General features: G+C 37.9%; 1 protein-coding gene across 2 annotated transcripts in view; it reads right to left on the reverse strand.

The window, feature by feature from the left end:
* Positions 1-23,255, reverse strand: part of large1 (LARGE xylosyl- and glucuronyltransferase 1) — a 163,857-nt gene that overhangs the window by 103,968 nt on the left and 36,634 nt on the right. For both annotated transcript variants that reach the window (XM_051688702.1, XM_051688701.1), the window contains exon 6: positions 17,060-17,231. In XM_051688702.1, coding sequence (XP_051544662.1) covers positions 17,060-17,231 — 172 coding nt within the window. The remainder of the gene's footprint in view (positions 1-17,059; positions 17,232-23,255) is intronic.

Here is a 23,255-nt window from a genome sequence, read left to right on the forward strand (position 1 = left end):
TTTGGTCTGTTTTGCACACACCTGTGTCATGCTGACGGGATGTCAGTGCTCGGATTCAAACCTTCATTCACTGTTTTTTTCCCGAAAATCGATATTCTTCGGATGTCGATTTTCCTAAGAAAACAATCTAATATTGAGACTGTTTTAATATTCGGTTATTAGTCCCTGATTCCAGGGTGGTGCCCCGTCAATGTTAATCCTTATTAATATTCTATAGATTTTTGATAATTGATAATTATCTTTGATGATTGTTGAATTTGAATGATCAATAAGCTAGTATTAATTGTAATTAATGTTTCATCGATGTTAACAATTAAAGATTATCTTTGATAATTGTTTTTTTAAAGGATTAAAAAAAAGCTAACATTGATTCTCATCAATGTTCTATTGATTTTAATAATTATCTTTGATAATTATTAATTATTGCTAATAACCAAACTTGCTCCTAAACGTAGCGCACTACATTTACTGGAGCCCCATATGAGGTTTTAATGAGTTAGATTCAATTAATTAATTTAAATATTAATTAATAACTACAGAAATAATTATTAATTTCTGATAGTAACACTGATCTAAACAACCAGTAAAGCCCTACAGTGTATAGCGCTGCAGTGCTAGCATATTTGAATTCTTAGCTCCCTGGATGTTTCCCCTATAAGTAATCCACAGGGACAGGGAATAGCATAGATGGCATTGCATGAATTACAGATGATTGTACTTCATATAGGGTAAAAGCGGACTAAAAGCACACCTAAAGGAAAATTAACTTTTTCTGGTCACAATATATATCAAGATCGAAAAAAAAATATTTTTTTATAAAATATTGATGGAGCAACATAATATGTGTGAAAAGAAATAATAACGGATGGTTGTTTTGATTAAAATTTTGTTTAAAAAAAAAAGGTGGTGAGGGTAAAAGGCCCACACACTTGGGGTAAAAGTGTGTGTGTGGGGGGGGGTTAAAGTGATATCATGTATATATATGGGCAATAGTTATAGTGCAAAATTTGAGTAACAAATTAAGATAAACTTACTCAAAATAACTGCATCAGATAAGGGTGCACAATTTCCTGTTAATTTCAAACACATTTGGCATTTTATAACATCTCAAGTATTTTAAACAATTAAACAAATTAATCTCTATTGTGACTGGATCAGTCAATATGAGCCAACTTTAAACATTTTTAAGAAAAAAATCTATTCACCCCACTCAAGAAAAACAATGTTCAGGGGGGCTTTTTAACCCAAATACCATCCTTTCAATTATTGGACAGCTATTACAATTTTTTTTTTGATTTAATGACCTTGAACAAAACTGAAAATTATAAATAATTATTTTGTCTCAAAATAAATGTGATAATTTTAGGGATTTTCATTAGCTACATACATTTGCAACATTTAAAATAAATATAAAAAATTAGATCAAATTGCCTCAGAATCAACCTTTAGACACCACACGCAAAGATCTCATGGACCAGGAAAATTTTGTAATGTATAGAGACAAACGTGTTTAGGAAAGTGCTGTGGTAGTGTGTTGCTGATTAGTGTTTTGGAAGAAAATAAAATCAAAGGAGCCTTTTGCTCCATTGTACCCTATGTATATTTTTGTATCTGCCCTAACCAAAATCTTCTTAAGACTCTTGGCCTTTCGAAATGATGTAGTTGAAGGCGCCTGAAATGTTTCAGTCAAAGATGGATCAGGGGCCTTATGTACACTGATGAGCCAAAACACTATGACCACTCACAGGTGAAGCGAATAACGATGATCATCTCCTAACAAAGCCACATGTCAAGGTCTGGGTAGATTAGATGGTAAGCGAACAATCAGTTCTCGTAGTCAACGTTTTGAATGCAGGAGAAATGGGCAGGAGTAAAGACCTGAGCGACTTTGACAAGGGCCAAATTGTTATGACCAGATGACTGGTTAAGAGCATCTCTGAAATGGCAAAGCTTTTGGGGTGCTCCTTGTCAGCAGTGGTGAGTACCTACTGACAGTCATCAGAGGAGGGACAAACCACAAACAGGGTGTTGGGCACCCAAGGCTCATCGATGCGTGAAGGCAACGAAGGCTAACCCATCTGGTTTGAAGCGACAGAAGGTCTACTGTGGCACAAGTCACAGAAAATTTTAACGATGGTTACGGGAGGAATGTGTCATAACACAGAGTGCATCGCACCCTGCTGCATATGGGGCTGTGTAGCTGCAGACCGGTCTGAGTGCCCATGATCAAATCAAATCACTTTATTGTCACACAGCCATATACACAAGTGCAATGGTGTGTGAAATTCTTGGGTGCAGTTCCGATCAACATAGCAGTTGTGACAGTTGATGAACCCTGTCCACTGACGAAAGCACCTATAATTAGGCACACGAGCATCTGAACTGGACCATGGAGCAGTGGAAGAAGGTCACCTGGTCCGATGAGTCCTGTTTTCTTTTACATCACGTGGACAGCACGTGTGCACTTGGGGAAGCACCAGGATGCACTGTTGGAAGTCGAAAAGCCGGTGAAGGGAGTGTGATGCTTTGGGCAATGTCCTGCTGGGAAACTTTGGGTCCAACCATTCAAGTGGACATCAATTTGACACGTGCCACTGTGACACCACATCAGGGTTTGTGTGTGGAAATAAGGAGACGGGGAGCAGTGACACGCTTCAGGTCAGATTTTTATTCTCTTTTTCCTTTGGTGTACAGCGTTTGCACTTTTTGGTGGCTTTTCACTCAGTCAATAATTCACTCTCAAAATAAACAAAAACTTCTTCACAATACTAAATGGATCAAACACTCAATATAAACAGATGTCAATGCTGCACACTCATTCTCTCTCTCCTCTCTGGCATGTTTTGGCTGCTTTTGAGGTCTCTCCCCACTATCACTGTAACAAGAAACAGCTGTTAGAAATCACGTCAACCAGTTTGACGAGCCACACCACTCCCTCTCTCCCGCAAATAGACACACGACCACGCCCCATCACCACAGCCACCTACCTAAACATCATTGCAAAACAGGGGCCGTATATATAAAGTCGCTTAGAGTAACATTTTAGTCTTAAGTGTCAAAATTCTAAGAATTACGTAATTTTACTCTTATTCCTAGACCTAAGAATAACTGTAAAGTTTCATAAGTGTTAAGACTCCTAAATTGTTTAAGAGTGCTGCAGAGGTATCGTAACCTAGTAAGGAGTAGCACAATGATTGTGTTCCGTGGAGACAACATACTCTACAACAAAGAAAGAATGTGTTAGACTTATGATAGCAGAATTTTGGAAAATGTGTTTTGTAGCTGAGCAAAATGAAATCCATCAATATAATTATTTAATTGCAGCACATTTTTGTGCATACATTGTAATACATTGAAAATCATTGTTGTGAAATAACCATGATGGGCTACATGCCTAAACTGTCAGAGCACTGCAACTACAAATTAATAAAATCTAAATATCACTTAAATTAATTTTTTTTTTGTAGCCTTTAATTTTCACATGGTTTGAGGACAACATTTGGCAAGATGTGGAATATGATTTCTATTTGATTAATATTTAATTTTATAATAATCCTTGATATGATTCTCATTTGATTAAAGAATTAATCAACAGAAAATAACCTAGTATCCAAATATTGTTATATAATGTGTTAAATCATGAATGAATGAATGGTGTCATACCAGCTGTCTTTATTTTTTTTTCCACCTGTATTCCGGCAACTCCTGTGATTGATATACAGGTGCATCTCAATAAATTAGAATGTCGTGGAAAAGTTCATTTATTTCAGTAATTCAACTCAAATTGTGAAACTCGTGTATTAAATAAATTCAGTGCACACAGACTGAAGTAGTTCAAGTCTTTGGTTCTTTTAATTGTGATGATTTTGGCTCACATTTAACAAAAACCCACCAATTCACTATCTCAAAAAATTAGAATACATCATAAGACCAATAAAAAAAACATTTTTAGTGAATTGTTGGCCTTCTGGAAAGTATGTTCATTTACTGTATATGTACTCAATACTTGGTAGGGGCTCCTTTTGCTTTAATTACTGCCTCAATTCGGCGTGGCATGGAGGTTTGTGGTTTGTGGCACTGCTGAGGTGGTATGGAAGCCCAGGTTTTTTTGACAGTGGCCTTCAGTTCATCTGCATTTTTTGGTCTCTTGTTTCTTATTTTCCTCTTGACAATACCCCATAGATTCTCTATGGGGTTCAGGTCTGGTGAGTTTGCTGGCCAGTCAAGCACACCAACACCATGGTCATTTAACCAACTTTTGGTGCTTTTGGCAGTGTGGGCAGGTGCCAAATCCTGCTGGAAAATGAAATCAGCATCTTTAAAAAGCTGGTCAGCAGAAGGAAGCATGAAGTGCTCCAAAATTTCTTGGTAAACGGGTGCAGTGACTTTGGTTTTCAAAAAACACAATGGACCAACACCAGCACATGACATTGCACCCCAAATCATCACAGACTGTGGAAACTTAACACTGGACTTCAAGCAACTTGGGCTATGAGCTTCTCCACCCTTCCTCCAGACTCTAGGACCTTGGTTTCCAAATGAAATACAAAACTTGCTCTCATCTGAAAAGAGGACTTTGGACCACTGAGCAACAGTCCAGTTCTTCTCCTTAGCCCAGGTAAGACACCTCTGACGTTGTCTGTGGTTCAGGAGTGGCTTAACAAGAGGAATACGACAACTGTAGCTAAATTCCTTGACATGTCTGTGTGTGGTGGCTCTTGATGCCTTGACCCCAGCCTCAGTCCATTCCTTGTGAAGTTCACCCAAATTCTTGAATCGATTTTGCTTGACAATCCTCATAAGGCTGCGGTTCTCTCGGTTGGTTGTGCATCTTTTTCTTCCACACTTTTTCCTTCCACTCAACTTTCTGTTAACATACTTGGATACAGCACTCTGTGAACAGCCAGCTTCTTTGGCAATGAATGTTTGTGGCTTACCCTCCTTGTGAAGGGTGTCAGTGACTGTCTTCTGGACAACTGTCAGATCAGCAGTCTTCCCCATGATTGTGTAGCCTAGTGAACCAAACTGAGAGACCATTTTGAAGGCTCAGGAAACCTTTGCAGGTGTTTTGAGTTGATTAGCTGATTGGCATGTCACCATATTCTAATTTTTTGAGATAGTGAATTGGTGGGTTTTTGTTAAATGTGAGCCAAAATCATCACAATTAAAAGAACCAAAGACTTGAACTACTTCAGTCTGTGTGCACTGAATTTATTTTATACACGAGTTTCACAATTTGAGTTGAATTACTGAAATAAATGAACTTTTCCACGACATTCTAATTTATTGAGATGCACCTGTATTTAGACGTCAAATGATTGGACGAAAGCTGTCTATACGTCACCAGCTTGACAACGCCTTCTGATTGGATGGTTAACAATTCTAACTTCTGACACTTTGTTGTTCCGACAGTAGAAAAACTATTTGTGTTCTTCTTTTTATTAAAAGTAAATGGCTGAATAAATGTACTGGGAAAAAAAAATAGTTATATGTGACATATCACTTTGTCCTGAACAATAATGAGTGATATGAATACGTTTTTTTTTTTTTTTTTTTTTTTTTTTTTGACAAACCAATTTTGGTTTCCCACATTTATGGTTTCACTTCATGCCAAATATAAGAATATAAAATATCAAGGTAACCACCACTTCCCATGAGAGAATATGTATTTTTTTGTAATGAACTATTTCAGACTTTTCTGAGAATGCTGTGGAAAAGAAATACATTATTGCGTAGAGATAGAATGTGAAGAAATTCAGTTTTAGACAGAAAGAAGACCGTATGGAAATTATTTTTATTTTTATACTGAAAAAAAAAAAAAAAAAAATTATAAAAGTGAAATTAAACAGTTGTTCATTTCCATAGGGGAGTAAGTCTAAATCTGAAGCCAGGCAGCAGTAATGTAGATATATTTTTTGTCGAAGTCCTCACTGCAATACTGCTAATACAGTGAATTGATGGTAAGCACACAGCCACACTTAGAACTGAAAACATTTCAAGGTAATTTTATTCAATTTGAAGCAGAACTTGAATTGATTGAAATAATATATGGAGACAGATGCATTATTATAATTTTAAGACAGCAAGGTTGGAAAACAACATTTTTAATTTACAATTGACAGTGTATTTCTCACATTTCTGTTAGCTAAGAAATATAAAAACTTCAGTTATTTCTTACCATATTCCTAGAAACAGAGAAACATTTTAGTCCTTTTTCTATCATAAATCTACATGTTCACTTTAGTAAAAAAAAAAAATATATATATATATATATATATATATATATATATATATATATATATATATATATATACTTTATTTAAATATTGATCTGTTTCTCACTCACATCTATCATATTACTTCTGAAGATATAGATTTAACCACTGGAGTCTTGTGGATTACTTTTAAGCTGCCTTTATGTACTTTTTGGACCTTCTGAGTTTTAGTCACCATACACTTGCATTTTATGGACCTACAGAGCTGAAATATTCTTCTAAAACTCTTCAGTTGTGTTCTGCAGAAGAAAGAGTCACACACACATGTGGGATGGAATGAGGATGAGGAAATGATGAGAGAGTTTTCATTTTGGGTGAACCGTCCCTTTGTTCTAATTGTTAATTTGAATATATTATTATTTTTAATAAACGTAATTTACATGACTTTTAATGTCTTGATATTAAGTTTGCTACACAAACACACATCTTGATAATTTAATTTAAGTTTCAACACTCTAGCTATAGTTAAACTTTCTAAATCAGGGGTCTTCAACCATTTTCAGGCCAAGGACCCCTTGGTGGGTAGAGAGATGGAGCCGGGGGACCCCCATTACATATTGTATAAAATTGAGTGTTGCGTTTTATGCCTATAAAAACATGGATGGTAGGCTACCATATTATTGTATGTATACTTCATGATGTTTACATTGTAAAGCCATTGAAATAATCATTAAATGTTGCCCTGCTGATAAGACCAGCTAAAACCAGCATAACCTTTTTTAAGGTGATAAAGTGTGCTATCTTGTCCACAACAGTTCCCCACAACTGGTGAACACTGGACGCCTCTCTAATTCTTTAAGCACTATTCGGTGGCAAACTCGGCGGAGGAGTGACGCCGCCAGGCCCAGTACTCGTGGTATGCCCCTTTTTAGGTGAGCCTGTGTACTTGGGCTCAGGGCTTCATACGTAGTGATTCCCCCCTCGGTAATCCCGTATGATGCGTTTCCACTGTTCGGTTTCCCCTCAGGTGAACCCTGTGTTTCCTCTCGTCAGAGCTCTGCTCTGTCTCGGCCATTGTTGCTGTGTACCCTCTCCGTAGATAGGGTCCTCCCCAGTGGCATCATTCCATATGTGAACTTCCCTGTCAGTAAGTCCATGTGAGGTATTCTCCACATGTTAACCTCCCTTCGATAGGATGTGGTCTCCGTAGTGTTCTCCCTCCTGGAGAGGGAAGAGCACTTCCCCAGTGCTATTATAGCAGGTGCTCGGCGGGAAATTGCTTAATACAAAAATCACAAAAGGCCACCGCCTGTAGCCTCCTCGGGTAAGTGCCTCCTCCCACCATTATCGGGACCAGGGTGACGCCTTACCTAACTCGCTGGAAGGTCACGATGTGGTCGAGCGCTCGCAGCGAGGCACACAGCAGCCTGCCTGTGTCCGCTCCTCCGTATCTCGTGACACGTTTCAGCGCCTGCGGCATTTCGTATAGGAACCCCTAGTGTTACTACATCGACACAATGTTGAGTGAGTGACAGACAGGGAACGTCATGGTTACTGATGTAACCTCTGTTCCCTGATGGAGGGAACGAGACTTTGTGTCCCTCCTGCCGCGGCGCTGAACCGACCGCTGGCATGGCCGGGACTCTCTCTCTTCTCCTCAGCACAACTCTGAATGAGTGGTGCACGCCGTCTCTTTTTATACCCGTATGCCCGGGGGGAAAGTGGCATGCAAATTCCACTCGCCAATTTTCATAGGCCTTTTCTAAACAAAGCAAAGGTGATTGGGGCTCTCAAGAGTGAACCCCTAGTGTCACTACATCAACACAACGTCTCGTTCCTTCCATCAGGGAACAGAAGTTACATCAGTAACGAAGAAGTTTTTTCACTATTCCTCCTACAACTCTTGTCCAATTTTCACCAAAATTGTCTCAAATGATCTTCAGACTAAAGTTATCAATGGATATTTTATTTGTGCAAGCATTACTGAATTTCACCAAATTTGGCGAAGTTGACAAAAAACAGGAAGTCAGGCTGTATCTCTACAATGCTTTGTCTTACCGAAAACGAAACTCGGAATGTATCATTCCAACCGGGATCTAAGCATCCTTGCTGAGCTTCATGACAGCACCACCTATTGGTCAAGAAATCCCCAAAATGGATATTTATGCTTAGAACTTTTGAACTTTTCAAGTCGAGCAAGTCGAATTTTAACAGATTTTTTTTTTTTAACCTCAACATTTTGTCACACCGAAACAAAACTTGGTATTTCATCAATTTCATGAACCGAGGATATCTGAACATTATGGTGACAGTGCAGCATAATGATCAAAATAAGTAATACAATTGGTCTTTGAGCACATGAGAACACAACCTTATGAGAACTAGGGATGTGCGCTAATTTGCACTAATTTGCCTGTCGTTTAAACGGAAGTTTTGTAACCAGTCGACTAGTCTAAAGAGAAACCAACCGTCAGAAAACAGTAAAAAATGTATTCCAAATCCGATGCTAAATTTAACCGAAAAGGGGCATTTATCTACAACGTGCTCGCCTTGAATTAAGATCATTGTACATTAAATATAGAACATGACACGCATTCACTGAATCAACGTTAGCAAATATTTAACAGACATATTTATTAAAACAATTGAATGAATAGTGCAGGATCAATGGAACAACCATTAAAAGCCTGTTCTAAACGGAAATCACCAAGTAAAAGTTACTTAACATATTAAAACAGTCAGGACATTGTTGAAAATGAATTAAGCAGGCTAAGCCAAATCTATGAGAGAAAAAAAATGTGCTGAAAAGTTGCGCGTATTCCACGACGTGCAGTCGCACTTTAACCATTGATCTAATATGACAGCTGTTCGGTAAATAACGTCAACCAATAACAGTTGGTAACAACAAAAAAAGTAGCTATAGGATAGAAAAAATATGCCTGTGATGTAGCCTGCAATAAACCTAATGTATTCTAAACATGACGTGCACACAGAATAAAAGATAGTGTAATGTGTTAAGCAGTCGGCACCTTGCTGAAAATAACCTTCTTAATCAGCAGATTAAAAAAATGGCATACCTAAAACAATTATTTTCTAGGCTACTTACAAACGTTTGGAAAGCCGATTCCCGCACCACCGAAGTGATTTCATTACTACTTTGCTGAGTTTGCTTGTCTAGGGAGAGGACAGTTTCTTGTGCGCTCCGCGAGTGAGAGAGGAAAGAAGCATCTGCTCCAGATATCCTCTTTTTTAAATAATATTTGTATTATTAATTCTATTTAAAATATGTAACATTAATATGACAGTAATTTAAGTGCAGCCTCTGTAAAAATATAAAGCCAAACGTAAATGTGTAAAAATTATTATCAGTTTAATGGGGGAAATATTAACCGACTAGCAGCATCAGAACAGTTTAGTCGACTAGTCTCGCACATCCCTAATGAGAACACAACCGCATATGGGACGCAGAAGCAATGCATACTGTAGGCTATATAACAAACACCAACTAATCAAAGAATATGCCTTAAAAATTAATTTGATAATACAACTGCTTCATTCTGTTCTGAGGAAACATACAAAAATATCAAAATATCATTGTTTTGGCTAACAGATACAGTAATGTTGTAGTTCCGGTCCTGGATGCTGATTGGTCAACAGCCGTGTTTTATTCATGATAAAGCACAGCTCTGACCTCTTCACGGAACTTCTATTTATATCTCTCCGCAGCATCCACAGCTGACAGTTATTCTTGTTGCCTAGCAACGTTCTGTTTACGGTTTACCACCAGGGACTATATTTTCTGGGGGAAGGATGGCTTTTTAATGATTTTACTTACAAAATATAACATTTTAATGAGCATTTGTTTTATTATTATTTTTATAATGTGGTGACCATTTTATAAAAGCAATAAGGCACTCGAGGCTGTGCCATATTGTAAACATAGTATTAGCTAAATGGGTTGCAGGTACTCTGCTTTGCATCGTGCCTAACAACGCCTTTCAGCCATGACTATATATAGCACGGCCTCTCACGCCTTATTGCTTAATAATCACATATATCAATAATTACTGAGAAAGTCCCCAAATAAAGATCATTTAGTATATAATAATTAAAATAATTACAAACATAATGTATACAAATATGATAATTCAATTACATAACATTTTTATGGGAATACACAAGTAATGCATTGATTAGAGAACACAAAAAGGGGCTTTAGAAGTCTATTTATTGTTTGTTTTATATCCATATCATTCATCATAAGCATATTATAAAGTTATAAAGTTGTATAGGACAGAAAAGAGTAAAAACACACACACGTTCATACACCGGAAGCTGCGATGTTACATCGCCCCATTATAATATTAATCAACAAAGCTGTAAACAACTTATTTAAATGCATGTGATAGTTTTGTCTTGTCTAATGTTAACCATTTAAAATTCGCACTGAACTTCAAACTTAGTGGATATGATGTCCCTCCGTTTACTATGGTTACTAAGGCTATCCACCTTTTTCCTGAACGCGGAAGTGTTCCACAATTCGTCTGTTTTCAATTTACGGTCTTCATTGTTTTCACTCGCATCTGCGTATATTCTTAGTGGATAATGTAATATTTAAGGTATTACATTTGTAAAAACTATCAAAAAACATGCCGATACTTCAGAGTCGAGATGACCGTTTTTATTTGACAGTGCCTCACCTGACATTATACAAGCTGACATGAAGTGATGGTCCAAGGTTAGTTACTGTTGTTATGTTATGACAGCCAACCACAGCACAAGTTGAGCCTGAAATAGATTTTTACTCCAAGAAATCTTAAATGGTTGTTGTTCTCCCTCTGGATTGCTCATTTTAGTAGTTTTTGCATTGCGTCTCGAGACCAGAAACAGAAAACAGGCCATTAGAATCATCATGGTGCCACCCAGTGGTTGCTCAGAAAACTGTGGATATGACCGACTTCTCAACTGCCCAATCGCAGACCACTTGTAAGTAGCTCTTAGTACCCAATCCGAACGCAGGAGGTGGGACCTACCAGAATACAGGTGGGGAAAAATTATGCTACCAGCCTGGGACATATTACTCTTGCAGGCTCACTATTGACTGATTCAGTGTTTAAGGGCGGCCTTAGGTTGACATCATTGCAGTCCTTATTTCACAACACTTAAGTGTCACCTCAGTCAGCACTTAAGAATCAGTCTTAGACTACTGAAAGTAGCTTTTATCCTCTTTATAAAAAGCTCCTACTCTTACACAAGTCCTACGGCCCCTGATTTTAAAATATGCCAATGTTCATGTATGATATTATGGATTCCTAAACTTTAAGGGGTATATGTGGTTATGAATTGGACAGGATGTCTAGATGGAGAAAATCTCGAGATGCCAAGTAACCTTTCCCTTAAGATTCCACTGACAATTTTCTTCAGCTTTGTCTAGTCAACTGTTAGTGTAGCCCTTCTTCCTAAACTTGTTCCAAATTTCATTTTTCTGACCTTACAAGACAGGGTTCGTATGGTCATGGAAATCCTGGAAAAGTCATGTAATTAAAAATTCCTGGAAAAACCTGGAAAAACAAGTTAACACTGAATGTTTTGGAAAAGTCATGGAATTTTGTGATAAAATGTGCTAAGACACAAATAAGCTCTACTCAGAGCCCATACAGAGTGGTACGCAAAATGCATTGCTGCATAAACAGTAGTTTTTGAATAGGCGTAGCATCATGCGGTGGCGCATTTTGCACTTCATTAACGCTAGATAAGTTCACTCATGAAGTTCATATGGATAGTGTATAAGTAAAGGAACTAGTAAATTTCCTATTTACATTATTGTTTGAATATATTGAGGCCTTGTATGTAACAACTCACCTTGTTAATTAAGCTTATGGTGATGGTTGCTTGTGAGTCTGAGCAGTGTTAACTGTCCACTTCTTGGTGAGCAATAATTAAAAGTCTCCGTATCACCTACACTGTCCTGTTTTATAGGAAAACATGATAGAAGATGTGCACTGATTGTCATTGATCTCAATTGATCTTTCCCTAGGCCGCATCTGTCAAGTGTCGCGTCCGTTACGTAGCAACAGCCGATGTAAGGGCTCTCCCGCAAAATGTGTATGTTTCAGGTCTATTTCTCTCAATTTGTTTTCCATACTAATGTGTAATTATTAACCTTGACAACTGTATGGGAAAAAATGCAAATATACATGTGTGTATATATATATATATACATGTGTGTGTGTATATATATATATATATACACGTGTGTGTGTATATATATATATATATATATATATATATATATATATATATATATACACACTGGCGGCCAAAAGTTTGGAATAATGTACAGATTTTGCTGTTTCAGAAGGTAATTGGCACTTGAATTCACCAAAGTGGCATTCAACTGATCACAATGTATAGTCAGAACATTACTGATGTAAAAAACAGCACCATCACTATTTGAAAAAAGTCATTTTTGATCAAATCTAGACAGCAGCCATCACTCCAACACCTTATCCTTGAGTAATCATGATAAATTGATCATTTGGTACTAGAAAATCATTTGCCATTATATCAAACACTGCTGAAAGCTATTTGGTTCATTAAATGAAGCTTAACATTGTCTTTGTGTTTGTTTGAGTTGCCACAGTATCAAAAATGAAAATTTGTTGATAATTTACTCACGCTTAGGCCATCCAAGATGTATCTGAGTTTCTTTCTTCATCAAAACAGAATTTAAGACTTTAAGGATTTCATTTCAGGCCTCCTCCTTTAAACAATGCAAGTGAATGTACTAAATTTTTTGACGGTCCAAAATGCATATTTAGAGTGCATCAAACTAATCCACACGACTCCAGTCGACAAATAAAGGTCTTGTGAATGCAAATGATTGATTATTTTTAGAAACAAAACAATACTTATATACTTTTTAACTACAAATGTTCACTTCTGTACATCTCTGTGATGCGCGCTCATGAGAGGGATGACGTAAGCTCATTGGTAACGTCATGCGTCACGAGTCAGGAAGCGCGTCATTGTTTACAAGAGAAACTTGTGCCGTTCACAAACCAAAACAGTCCAAAACAATTTAAAAACAATATAAAAAAAATAAAAATGTAAACAATGACATGCTTCCTGACACCTCCACGTGACGTGTGACCTTACCAACGAGCTTACGTCATCCCTCTCATGAGCGCGCATCACAGATGTATGGAAGCGAACATTTGTAGTTAAAAAGTATATAAGTATTGTTTTGTTTCTAAAAATAATCAACCGTTTGGGTTCAGAAGACCTTTATTTGTCGACTGGAGTCGTGTGGATTAGTTTGATGCACCCTAAATATGCATTTTGGACCGTCAAAAAAATGGAGGACATTCACTTGCGTTGTTTAGAGGAGGAGGCCTGAAATGAAATCCTAAAAGTCTTAAGTTCGGTTTTGATGAAGAAAGAAACTCAGATACATCTTGGATGGCCAGAGGGTGAGTAAATTATCAACAAATTTTCATTTTTTTGGTGAACTATTCCCTTAAGGTCAGTATTAGGTCTAAAATGGCAAAAAAAGAAACAGCTTTCTCTAGAAACTCAGTCAATCATTGTTTTGAGGAATTAGGGCTATACAATGCTTGACATTGCAAAGGTGTACACTACAGTCTTCAAAGACGAAGGACAACTGGCTCGAACAAGGACGGAAAGAGATGTGGAAGGCCAGATGTACAACTAAACTAGAGGATAAGTACATCAGAGTCTCTAGTTTGAGAAATAGACGCCTCACATGTCCTCAGCTGACAGCTTCATTGAATTCTACCCGCTCAACACCAGTTTCATGTACAACAGTAAAGAGAAGACTCAGAGGTGCAGGACTTATGGGAAGAATTGCAAAGAAAAAGCCACTTTTGAAACAGAAAAACAAAAAGAAAAGGTTAGAGTGGGCAAAGAAACACAGATATTGGACAACAGATAATTGGAAAAGAGTGTTATGGATCTTAACCCCATTGAGCTTTTGTGGGATCATCTAGACTGTAAGGTGCGTGAGAAGTGCCCGACAAGACAGCCACATCTACGGCAAAGGCTACAGGAAGTGTGGGGTGAAATGTCACCTGAGTGTCTGGACAAACGGACAGCTAGAATGCCAAGGATCTGCAAAGCTGACATTGCTGCACGTGGAGGATGTTTTGATGAGAACTATTTGAAGCAGTTTAAGAAGTTCTGAACATTTCTTTTCAAGTTGTAATAGTAATTTTTCACGTTATTAATGTTCTGACTATACTTTGTGATCAGTTGAATGCCACTTTGGTGAATAAAAGTACCAGTTTCTTTCCATAAGAGCAAAATCTGTACATTATTACAAACCTTTGGCTGGATATACAGTTGTGCTCAAAAGTTTGCATACCCTGGCAGAAACTGTGAAATTTTGGCATTGATTTTGAAAATATGACTGATCATGCAAAAAACTGTCTTTTATTTAAGGATAGTGATCATATGAAGCCATTTATTATCACATAGTTGTTTGGCTCCTTTTTAAATCATAATGACAACAGAAATCACCCAAATGGCCCTGATCAAAAGTTTACATACCCTTGAATGTTTGGCCTTGTTACAGACACACAAGGTGACACACACAGGTTTAAATTGAAATTAAAGGTTAAATTCCCACACCTGTGGCTTTTTAAATTGCAGTTAGTGTCTGTGTATAAATAGTCAATGAGTTTGTTAGCTCTCACGTGGATGCACTGAGCAGGCTAGATACTGAGCCATGGGGAGCAGAAAAGAACTGTCAAAAGACCTGCGTAACAAGGTAATGGAACTTTATAAAGATGGAAAAGGATATAAAAAGATATCCAAAGCCTTGAAAATGCCAGTCAGTACTGTTCAATCACTTATTAAGAAGTGGAAAATTCGAGGATCTCTTGATACCAAGCCAAGGTCAGGTAGACCAAGAAAGATTTCAGCCACAACTGCCAGAAGAATTGTTCGGGATACAAAGAAAAACCCACAGGTAACCTCAGGAGAAATACAGGCTGCTCTGGAAAAAGTCAGTGTGGTTGTTTCAAGGAGCATTAGTTAATGCAGTATAAACTAACATGAACAAACAATGAACAATTGTATTTTTATAAATTAACATTAACTAAGATGAATAAATGCTGTAAAAATATACAGTTCATTGTTAGTTTATTATACCTAATGCATTCATGCATTAACCAATTTTAACAAAAGGAACCTTATTGTAAAATGTTACCAAAAATATTGTTTTTGTTTATTCATGATGGATTTACTAATGTTAACAAGTAGGCTACAACCTTATTGTAAAGTGTTAGCCTGCATGTGACAACACTTGATCAGAAATACTCAAGCTCAAAATACCATAAAAGTCAAAAAAAAAAAAAATTATTTGTCAGATTCACAACACAGCATACTGCAGCACTTAGTGACATGAATCAAATGTGCTATAAATGTTCCATTGTCGATACATTCAGCCGTAACTACACAAATATCTCATCAGCATTTACTGTCTCAGCAGCATGGACCCAAAACACATGGGTCTTGTGTCAAACGGCCCACTCCAGAGAACAACTAATCACTTATTTGCCAAAGTTTCTGAAGTTCATGGAATGAAATATATTCCAAAGTTTTGTTTGAGGTCACATATGAAGGAGAACTGTGGTTGGTTCTTTTCACATGTCAATCAGATGGCCGCTCGCCAGTTCTTTTTGAGGAAAACACAGAGAAATCAGACATGAGAGATTATTTAAATCTGATAATCCAACAATTACTGAAAAATAATCCTATTTAGTTTTTGTTTGTTTTGAAATGCATATTTATAGTTTTAGTTTTTTTTTTAACTCCCATTTTTATTTGTATTTTTGTTGACAAAAAAAATATGCTTAAATGATGCTTAAATACTCTGCAGTGCTGAAGTCTCAGTGCTGTTTGTTGACATGCAAATTTAAAAGAAAAACAAACAGACTTGTTCCCATCGTGAATGACTTTGTGTTCAATGTAAATACCCTTTCAAAACATAAAAGATGGTCATATGGCGCCATTTACTGGCGCAAAGGTGTAATATGCAGAAATTGTCAATGAACATACAGTATCAATGAACAAATCTGAACGAATCTTTTTGGTGAATGGATTCAAAAGACTTGTCACTGAGATGAATCAAAATCACCACCACTACTGTGCTGGAGTAACTTGAGCCATTCTCTCCTTATCAGTACACCCACGATGATGACGCATGTTGTGGGGCTTGTAAATGCAAATGAGTAATGTCTCGTGACGTCACGAACACCCAGATTTTTTTTTCTTATATGTCTAAATATCAAGGAAAATTTGATTCTCCATTTCATAACCCTTTTAAATTGCAGTGTAATAAGAGGGATGGTGTCAGATGGAATACATTCAGACGGTCATTATCACAAAATAAACACAGACAGGTTGATCAGGACTCCAATGTGCATTGGAGGTTCAGTGGTTGAATTTGCAACTTACAACCAGAGCTTGCAAGCTTTACCAACAATAAAAAAATAAAATAAATAAATGAAAATGCACACAATATATATATTTATTGTGTTGCCATGGACCATGTTCATTATTTTGAAATATTTCACAGATCACCTGAAAGTATTCCAGAGAGCCATATAATAAAGTAGGTTATACAGTCACATGCATACAGAAAATGTGTGCACTAAACTCAGTATGTATACTGCAAACTGAATTCATTTAAAGTTTAGCAAACTTCAGCACTCCACCCAACAGAAATAAAATCAAGAAAACCAGCATCAAATCGACACATTGATCCAAGAGATGGTTTAAATTCAAGAGAATTTGAAAGCAGACATTTCCGCCTGCAGTACCTTTAAACTTGTGGAAGACAACCCATAGCTCAGCAATGTCTGTGGCGAAGGTGATGTCAGTATCGAGGACGATGACCTTCTGAAGGTCAGAGGGCAGTGTTTTGGTCAGCACAAGCTTCATCAGACCATAGATGCCAGAGTAATGCTTGTTAGGAATCCATGACACCTCAGACTGTCAAACACAGGGAGCAAAAAGACAATTCAGCTGATCTAAAAACTGAAAAATTTGCTTTTAACAACACAGAATAAAGGCAATAAATGTATAATCATAAACAGTCGTGTAGTCGGGCCATATGCACATATATGCGGTATGCTTCCTTTTTTTCCCAGGGCAGTTTGCGTATAATGACTTCTAAGGATCAATATTTGCGTACACCCTTGGTATACCCACGTGTTTTGCTACTTCAGAAGTCCATAATCTACTGTTTTGTTAGCTTCCCTTTAATTGTATCCAGGGCTTGACATTAACACCCGCCAACCTGCAAAATGCGGGTAAAAATTGGTAGTGCCAGGTAACTCTACTAGCCACTTTGGCTCAGAGGTGGGAGCAAGTCACACATGTGCAAGTATCAAGAAAGTCTCAAGTCCTGACCTTCAAGCCCTGAGACAAGTCTCAAGTCAGCAATGCATACAGTCAAGCAAGTCAAGTCAGTGGTTCACCTCAATCAAGTCAAGTCGAGTCCTGCTAAGAGTCAAGTCAAGTCGAGTCAAGTCATAGTACAAAACAGAACAGGGAGAGCGATTTCTCCACAAAATACTTGCTGGTTTCAGGTTTCAAACAGGGCTCGTACAGGCACCACTGAATAAAAATGCAGGACTTTAAGTACTTTTTCCAGCATTAATTTTTCATTTCCAAGGACTTCATAAAAGTGAGAACTTAAAGCTTTCATACAATTCAAAGTCTCTCATTTGTATTACGAGTGACATGAATGGTATTTACTAATCGGACACTCGTAATTACAGTAACTGTGTGAACAGACCATTAACAAATGTGTTAAAGAAGTAACTGGCCAGGAAAAGTAACACACTATATTTATAGTATGTGAAAGTGTATATATATATATACAGGTGCATCTCAATAAATTAGAATGTCGTGGAAAAGTTCATTTATTTCAGTAATTCAACTCAAATTGTGAAACTCGTGTATTAAATCAATTCAATGCACACAGACTGAAGTAGTTTAAGTCTTTGGTTCTTTTAATTGTGATGATTTTGGCTCACATTTAACAAAAACCCACCAATTCACTATCTCAAAAAATTAGAATACATCATAAGACCAATAAAAAAATTTTTTTTAGTGAATTGTTGGCCTTCTGGAAAGTATGTTCATTTACTGTATATGTACTCAATACTTGGTAGGGGCTCCTTTTGCTTTAATTACTGCCTCAATTTGGCGTGGCATGGAGGTGATCAGTTTGTGGCACTGCTGAGGTGGTATGGAAGCCCAGGTTTCTTTGACAGTGGCCTTCAGCACATCTGCATTTTTTGGTCTCTTGTTTCTCATTTTCCTCTTGACAATACCCCATAGATTCTCTATGGGGTTCAGGTCTGGTGAGTTTGCTGGCCAGTCAAGCACACCAACACCATGGTCATTTAACCAACTTTTGGTGCTTTTGGCAGTGTGGGCAGGTGCCAAATCCTGCTGGAAAATGAAATCAGCATCTTTAAAAAGCTGGTCAACAGAAGGAAGCATGAAGTGCTCCAAAATTTCTTGGTAAACGGGTGCAGTGACTTTGGTTTTCAAAGAACACAATTGACCAACACCAGCAGATGACATTGCACCCCAAATCATCACAGACTGTGGAAACTTAACACTGGACTTCAAGCAACTTGGGCTATGAGCTTCTCCACCCTTCCTCCAGACTCTAGGACCTTGGTTTCCAAATGAAATACAAAACTTGCTCTCATCTGAAAAGAGGACTTTGGACCACTGGGCAACAGTCCAGTTCTTCTTCTCCTTAGCCCAGGTAAGACACCTCTGATGTTGTCTGTGGTTCAGGAGTGGCTTAACAAGAGGAATACGACAACTGTAGCTAAATTCCTTGACATGTCTGTGTGTGGTGGCTCTTGATGCCTTGACCTCAGCCTCAGTCCATTCCTTGTGAAGTTCACCCAAATTCTTGAATCGATTTTGCTTGACAATCCTCATAAGGCTGCGGTTCTCTTGGTTGGTTGTGCATCTTTTTCTTCCACACTTTTTCCTTCCACTCAACTTTCTGTTAACATGCTTGGATACAGCACTCTGTGAACAGCCAGCTTCTTTGGCAATGAATGTTTGTGGCTTACCCTCCTTGTGAAGGGTGTCAGTGATTGTCTTCTGGACAACTGTCAGATCAGCAGTCTTCCCCATGATTGTGTAGCCTAGTGAACCAAACTGAGAGACCATTTTGAAGGCTCAGGAAACCTTTGCAGGTGTTTTGAGTTGATTAGCTGATTGGCATGTCACCATATTCTAATGTTTTGAGATAGTGAATTGGTGGGTTTTTGTTAAATGTGAGCCAAAATCATCACAATTAAAAGAACCAAAGACTTAAACTACTTCAGTCTGTGTGCACTGAATTTATATAATACACGAGTTTCACAATTTGAGTTGAATTACTGAAATAAATGAACTTTTCCACGACATTCTAATTTATTGAGATGCACCTGTATATATACACACACACACACACATACACAGTGCATCCGGAAAGTATTCACAGCGCTTCACTTTTTCCACATTTTGTTACATTTTGTATAAATTCCACAAACAATACCCCATAATGACAACATGAAAGAAGTTTGTTTGAAATCTTTGCAAATGTATTAAAAAAAAAAAAATGAAAAAAAAAAAACCCCCCAAAAAAAAATCACATGAGGTCCAGAGCGCTCTGGAGCAGGTTTTCATCAAGGATGTCTCTGTACATTGCTGCATTCATCTTTCCCTTGATCCTGACCAGTCTCCCAGTTCCTGCCGCTGAAAAACATCCCCACAGCATGATGCTGCCACCACCATGCTTCACTGTAGGGATGGTATTGGCCAGGTGATGAGCGGTGCCTGGTTTCCTCCAGACATGATGCTTGCCATTCAGGCCAAAGAGTTCAATCTTTGTTTCTCATGGTCTGAGAGTCCTTCAGGTGCCTTTTGGCAAACTCCAGGCAGGCTGTCATGTGCCTTTTACTGAGGAGTGGCTTCCGTCTGGCCACTCTACCATACAGGCCTGATTGGTGGAGTGCTGCAGAGATGGTTGTTCTTCTGGAAGGTTCTCCTCTCTCCACAGAGAAACGCTGGAGCTCTGTCAGAGTGACCATCGGGTTCTTGGTCACCTCCCTGACTAAGGCCCTTCTCCCCCGATCTCTCAGTTTGGCCGGGCGGCCAGCTCTAGGAAGAGTCCTGCTGGTTCCAAACTTCTGCCATTTACGGATGATGGAGGCCACTGTGCTCATTGGGATCTTCAATGCTGCAGAAATGTTTCTGTAAGCTTCCCCAGATCTGTGCCTCGATACAATCCTGTCTCGGAGGTCTACAGACAATTCCTTGGACTTCATGGCTTGGTTTGTGCTCTGACATGCACTGTTAACTGTGGGACCTTATATAGACAGGTGTGTGCCTTTCCAAATCATGTCCAATCAACTGAATTTACCACAGGTGGACTCCAATCAAGTTGTAGAAACATTTCAAGGATGATCAGTGGAAACAGGATGCACCTGAGCTCAATTTCGAGTGTCATGGCAAAGGCTGTGAATACTTATGTTCATTTTTATTTTTAATAAATTTGCAAAGATTTCAAACAAACCTCTTTCATGTTGTCATTATGGGGTATTGTTTGTAGAATTTTGAGGAAAATAATGAATTTAATCCATTTTGGAATAAGGCTGTAACATAACAAAATGTGGAAAAAGTGAAGCGCTGTGAATACTTTCCGGATGCACTGTATATTTATATATTTATATATATTTTTCAACTTTATTTATATATTATTTATTTATATATTCAAACTTTTGAGCACAACTGTGTATATATATATATATATACACACATACACAGTTGTGCTCAAAAGTTTGCATACCCTTGGAGAATTGGTAATATATGTACCATTTTTAAAGAAACATGAGTGAGCAGGCAAAACACATTTCTTTTATTTCTTATGGGATTCATATTCAACTGTTGGATATAACAGAATGGCACAATCATAAAACAAAACATGGAAACAAAGAAAAAAAATGAAATGACCCCTGTTCAAAAGTCTGCATACCCTTAGTTCTTAATACTGTATATTGCCCCCTTTAGCATCAATGACAGCGGGCAGTCTTTTGTAATAGTTGTCTATGAGGCCCCAAATTCTTGCAGGTGATATAGCTGCCTATTTGTCTTGGCAAAATGCCTCCAGGTCATGTAAAGTCTTTGGTCGTCTTGCATGAACCACATGTTTGAGATCTCCCCAGAGTGGCTCGATGATATTAAGGTCAGGCGACTGTGATGGCCACTCCAGAACCTTCACCTTTTTCTGCTATAACCACTGGAGGGTCAACTTGGCCTTGTGCTTAGGGTCATTGTCATGCTGGAAAGTCCAAGAGCATCCCATGCGCAGCTTTCATGCAGAAGAATGCAAATTGTCTGCCAGTATTTTCTGATAACATGTTGCATTCATCCTGCCATCAATTTTCACAAGATTCCCCGTGCCTTTAGAGCTCACACACCCCCAAAACATCAGTGAGCCACCAACATGCTTCACAGTGGGGATGGTATTCTTTTCACTATAGGCCTTGTTGACCCCTCTCCAAACATAGCACTTATGGTTGTGACTATAAAGCTCTATTTTGGTCTCGTCACTCCAAATTACAGTGTGCCAGAAGCTGTGAGGCGTGTCAAGGTATTGTCGGGCATATTGTAACCGGGCTTTTTTGTGGCATTGGCACAGTAAAGGCTTCTTTCTGGCAACTCGACCATGCAGCTCATTTTTGTTCAAGTATCATCATATTGTGCTCCTTGAAACAACCACACTATCTTTTTCCAGAGCAGCCTGTATTTCTCCTGAGGTTACCTGTGGGTTTTTCTTTGTATCCCGAACAATTCTTCTGGCAGTTGTGGCTGAAATCTTTCTTGGTCTACCTGACCTTGGCTTGGTATCAAGAGATCCTCGAATTTTCCACTTCTTAATAAGTGATTAAACAGTACTGGTTGGAACTTTCAAGCCTTTGGATATCTTTTTATATCCTTTTCCATCTTTATAAAGTTCCATTACCTTGTTACGCAGGTCTTTTGACAGTTCTTTTCTGCTCCCCATGGCTCAGTATCTAGCCTGCTCAGTGCATCCACGTGAGAGCTAACAAACTCATTGACTATAAATACACAGACACTAACTGCAATTTAAAAAGCCACAGGTGTGGGAAATTAACCTTTAATTGCCATTTAAACCTGTGTGTGTCACCTTGTGTGTCTGTAACAAGGCCAAACATTCAAGAGTATGTAAACTTTTGATCAGGGCCATTTGGGTGATTTCTGTTATCATTATGATTTAAAAAGGAGCCAAACAACTATGTGATAATAAATGGCTTCATATGATCACTATCCTTAAATAAAAGACAAAATTTCACAATTTCTGCCAGAGTATGCAAACTTTTGAGCACAACTCTATATAGTTTATCACTACTATGATCACATTTTAGCTCTTTAAAATGTTGAAAATCTTCATTGATCACTTAATATGATGTAATGAAATTGCATGAATTATAATAATATGAGCTGTAAATGTTTTCCATAATTTGTACAAATAACCTCTAAAATTCTACTGTCTCTTTAAGAACGACGGAACACGTCACATCACACTCGAATAGAAGAGAGGAGTTTATGCTGTGTTCCAAACAACATGGACCTCAGGATTTTCCAACCTCTGACTTGAAAATAATGACTGGAACGCCGCTTGAAGTCAGATGCTGAGTTCGGAATGTCATACTACCCTTACTACTTCTGCTATGTCTGTCTATGGCAGAAATAGTAAGAGTAGTATGGCAGTATGACATTCCAAACTTGGCCAGATGCTCGGAGTAGATCAATGAACCCCGACTTCATCGAGTAGCGTCATTTGACGTCATTTCCAAGATAGCGCGACCTCCGAGCATAAACCGGAGCTGGGTTTTGCGAAGCATAAAAACAAACTTTCAAGTATTTTCACTGAAGGAAATGTCTTTATATGCAATATACAATAAATGTACA

The sequence above is a fragment of the Myxocyprinus asiaticus genome, chromosome 45, assembly GCF_019703515.2.
Source record: "Myxocyprinus asiaticus isolate MX2 ecotype Aquarium Trade chromosome 45, UBuf_Myxa_2, whole genome shotgun sequence".
Lineage (NCBI taxonomy): Eukaryota > Metazoa > Chordata > Actinopteri > Cypriniformes > Catostomidae > Myxocyprinus > Myxocyprinus asiaticus.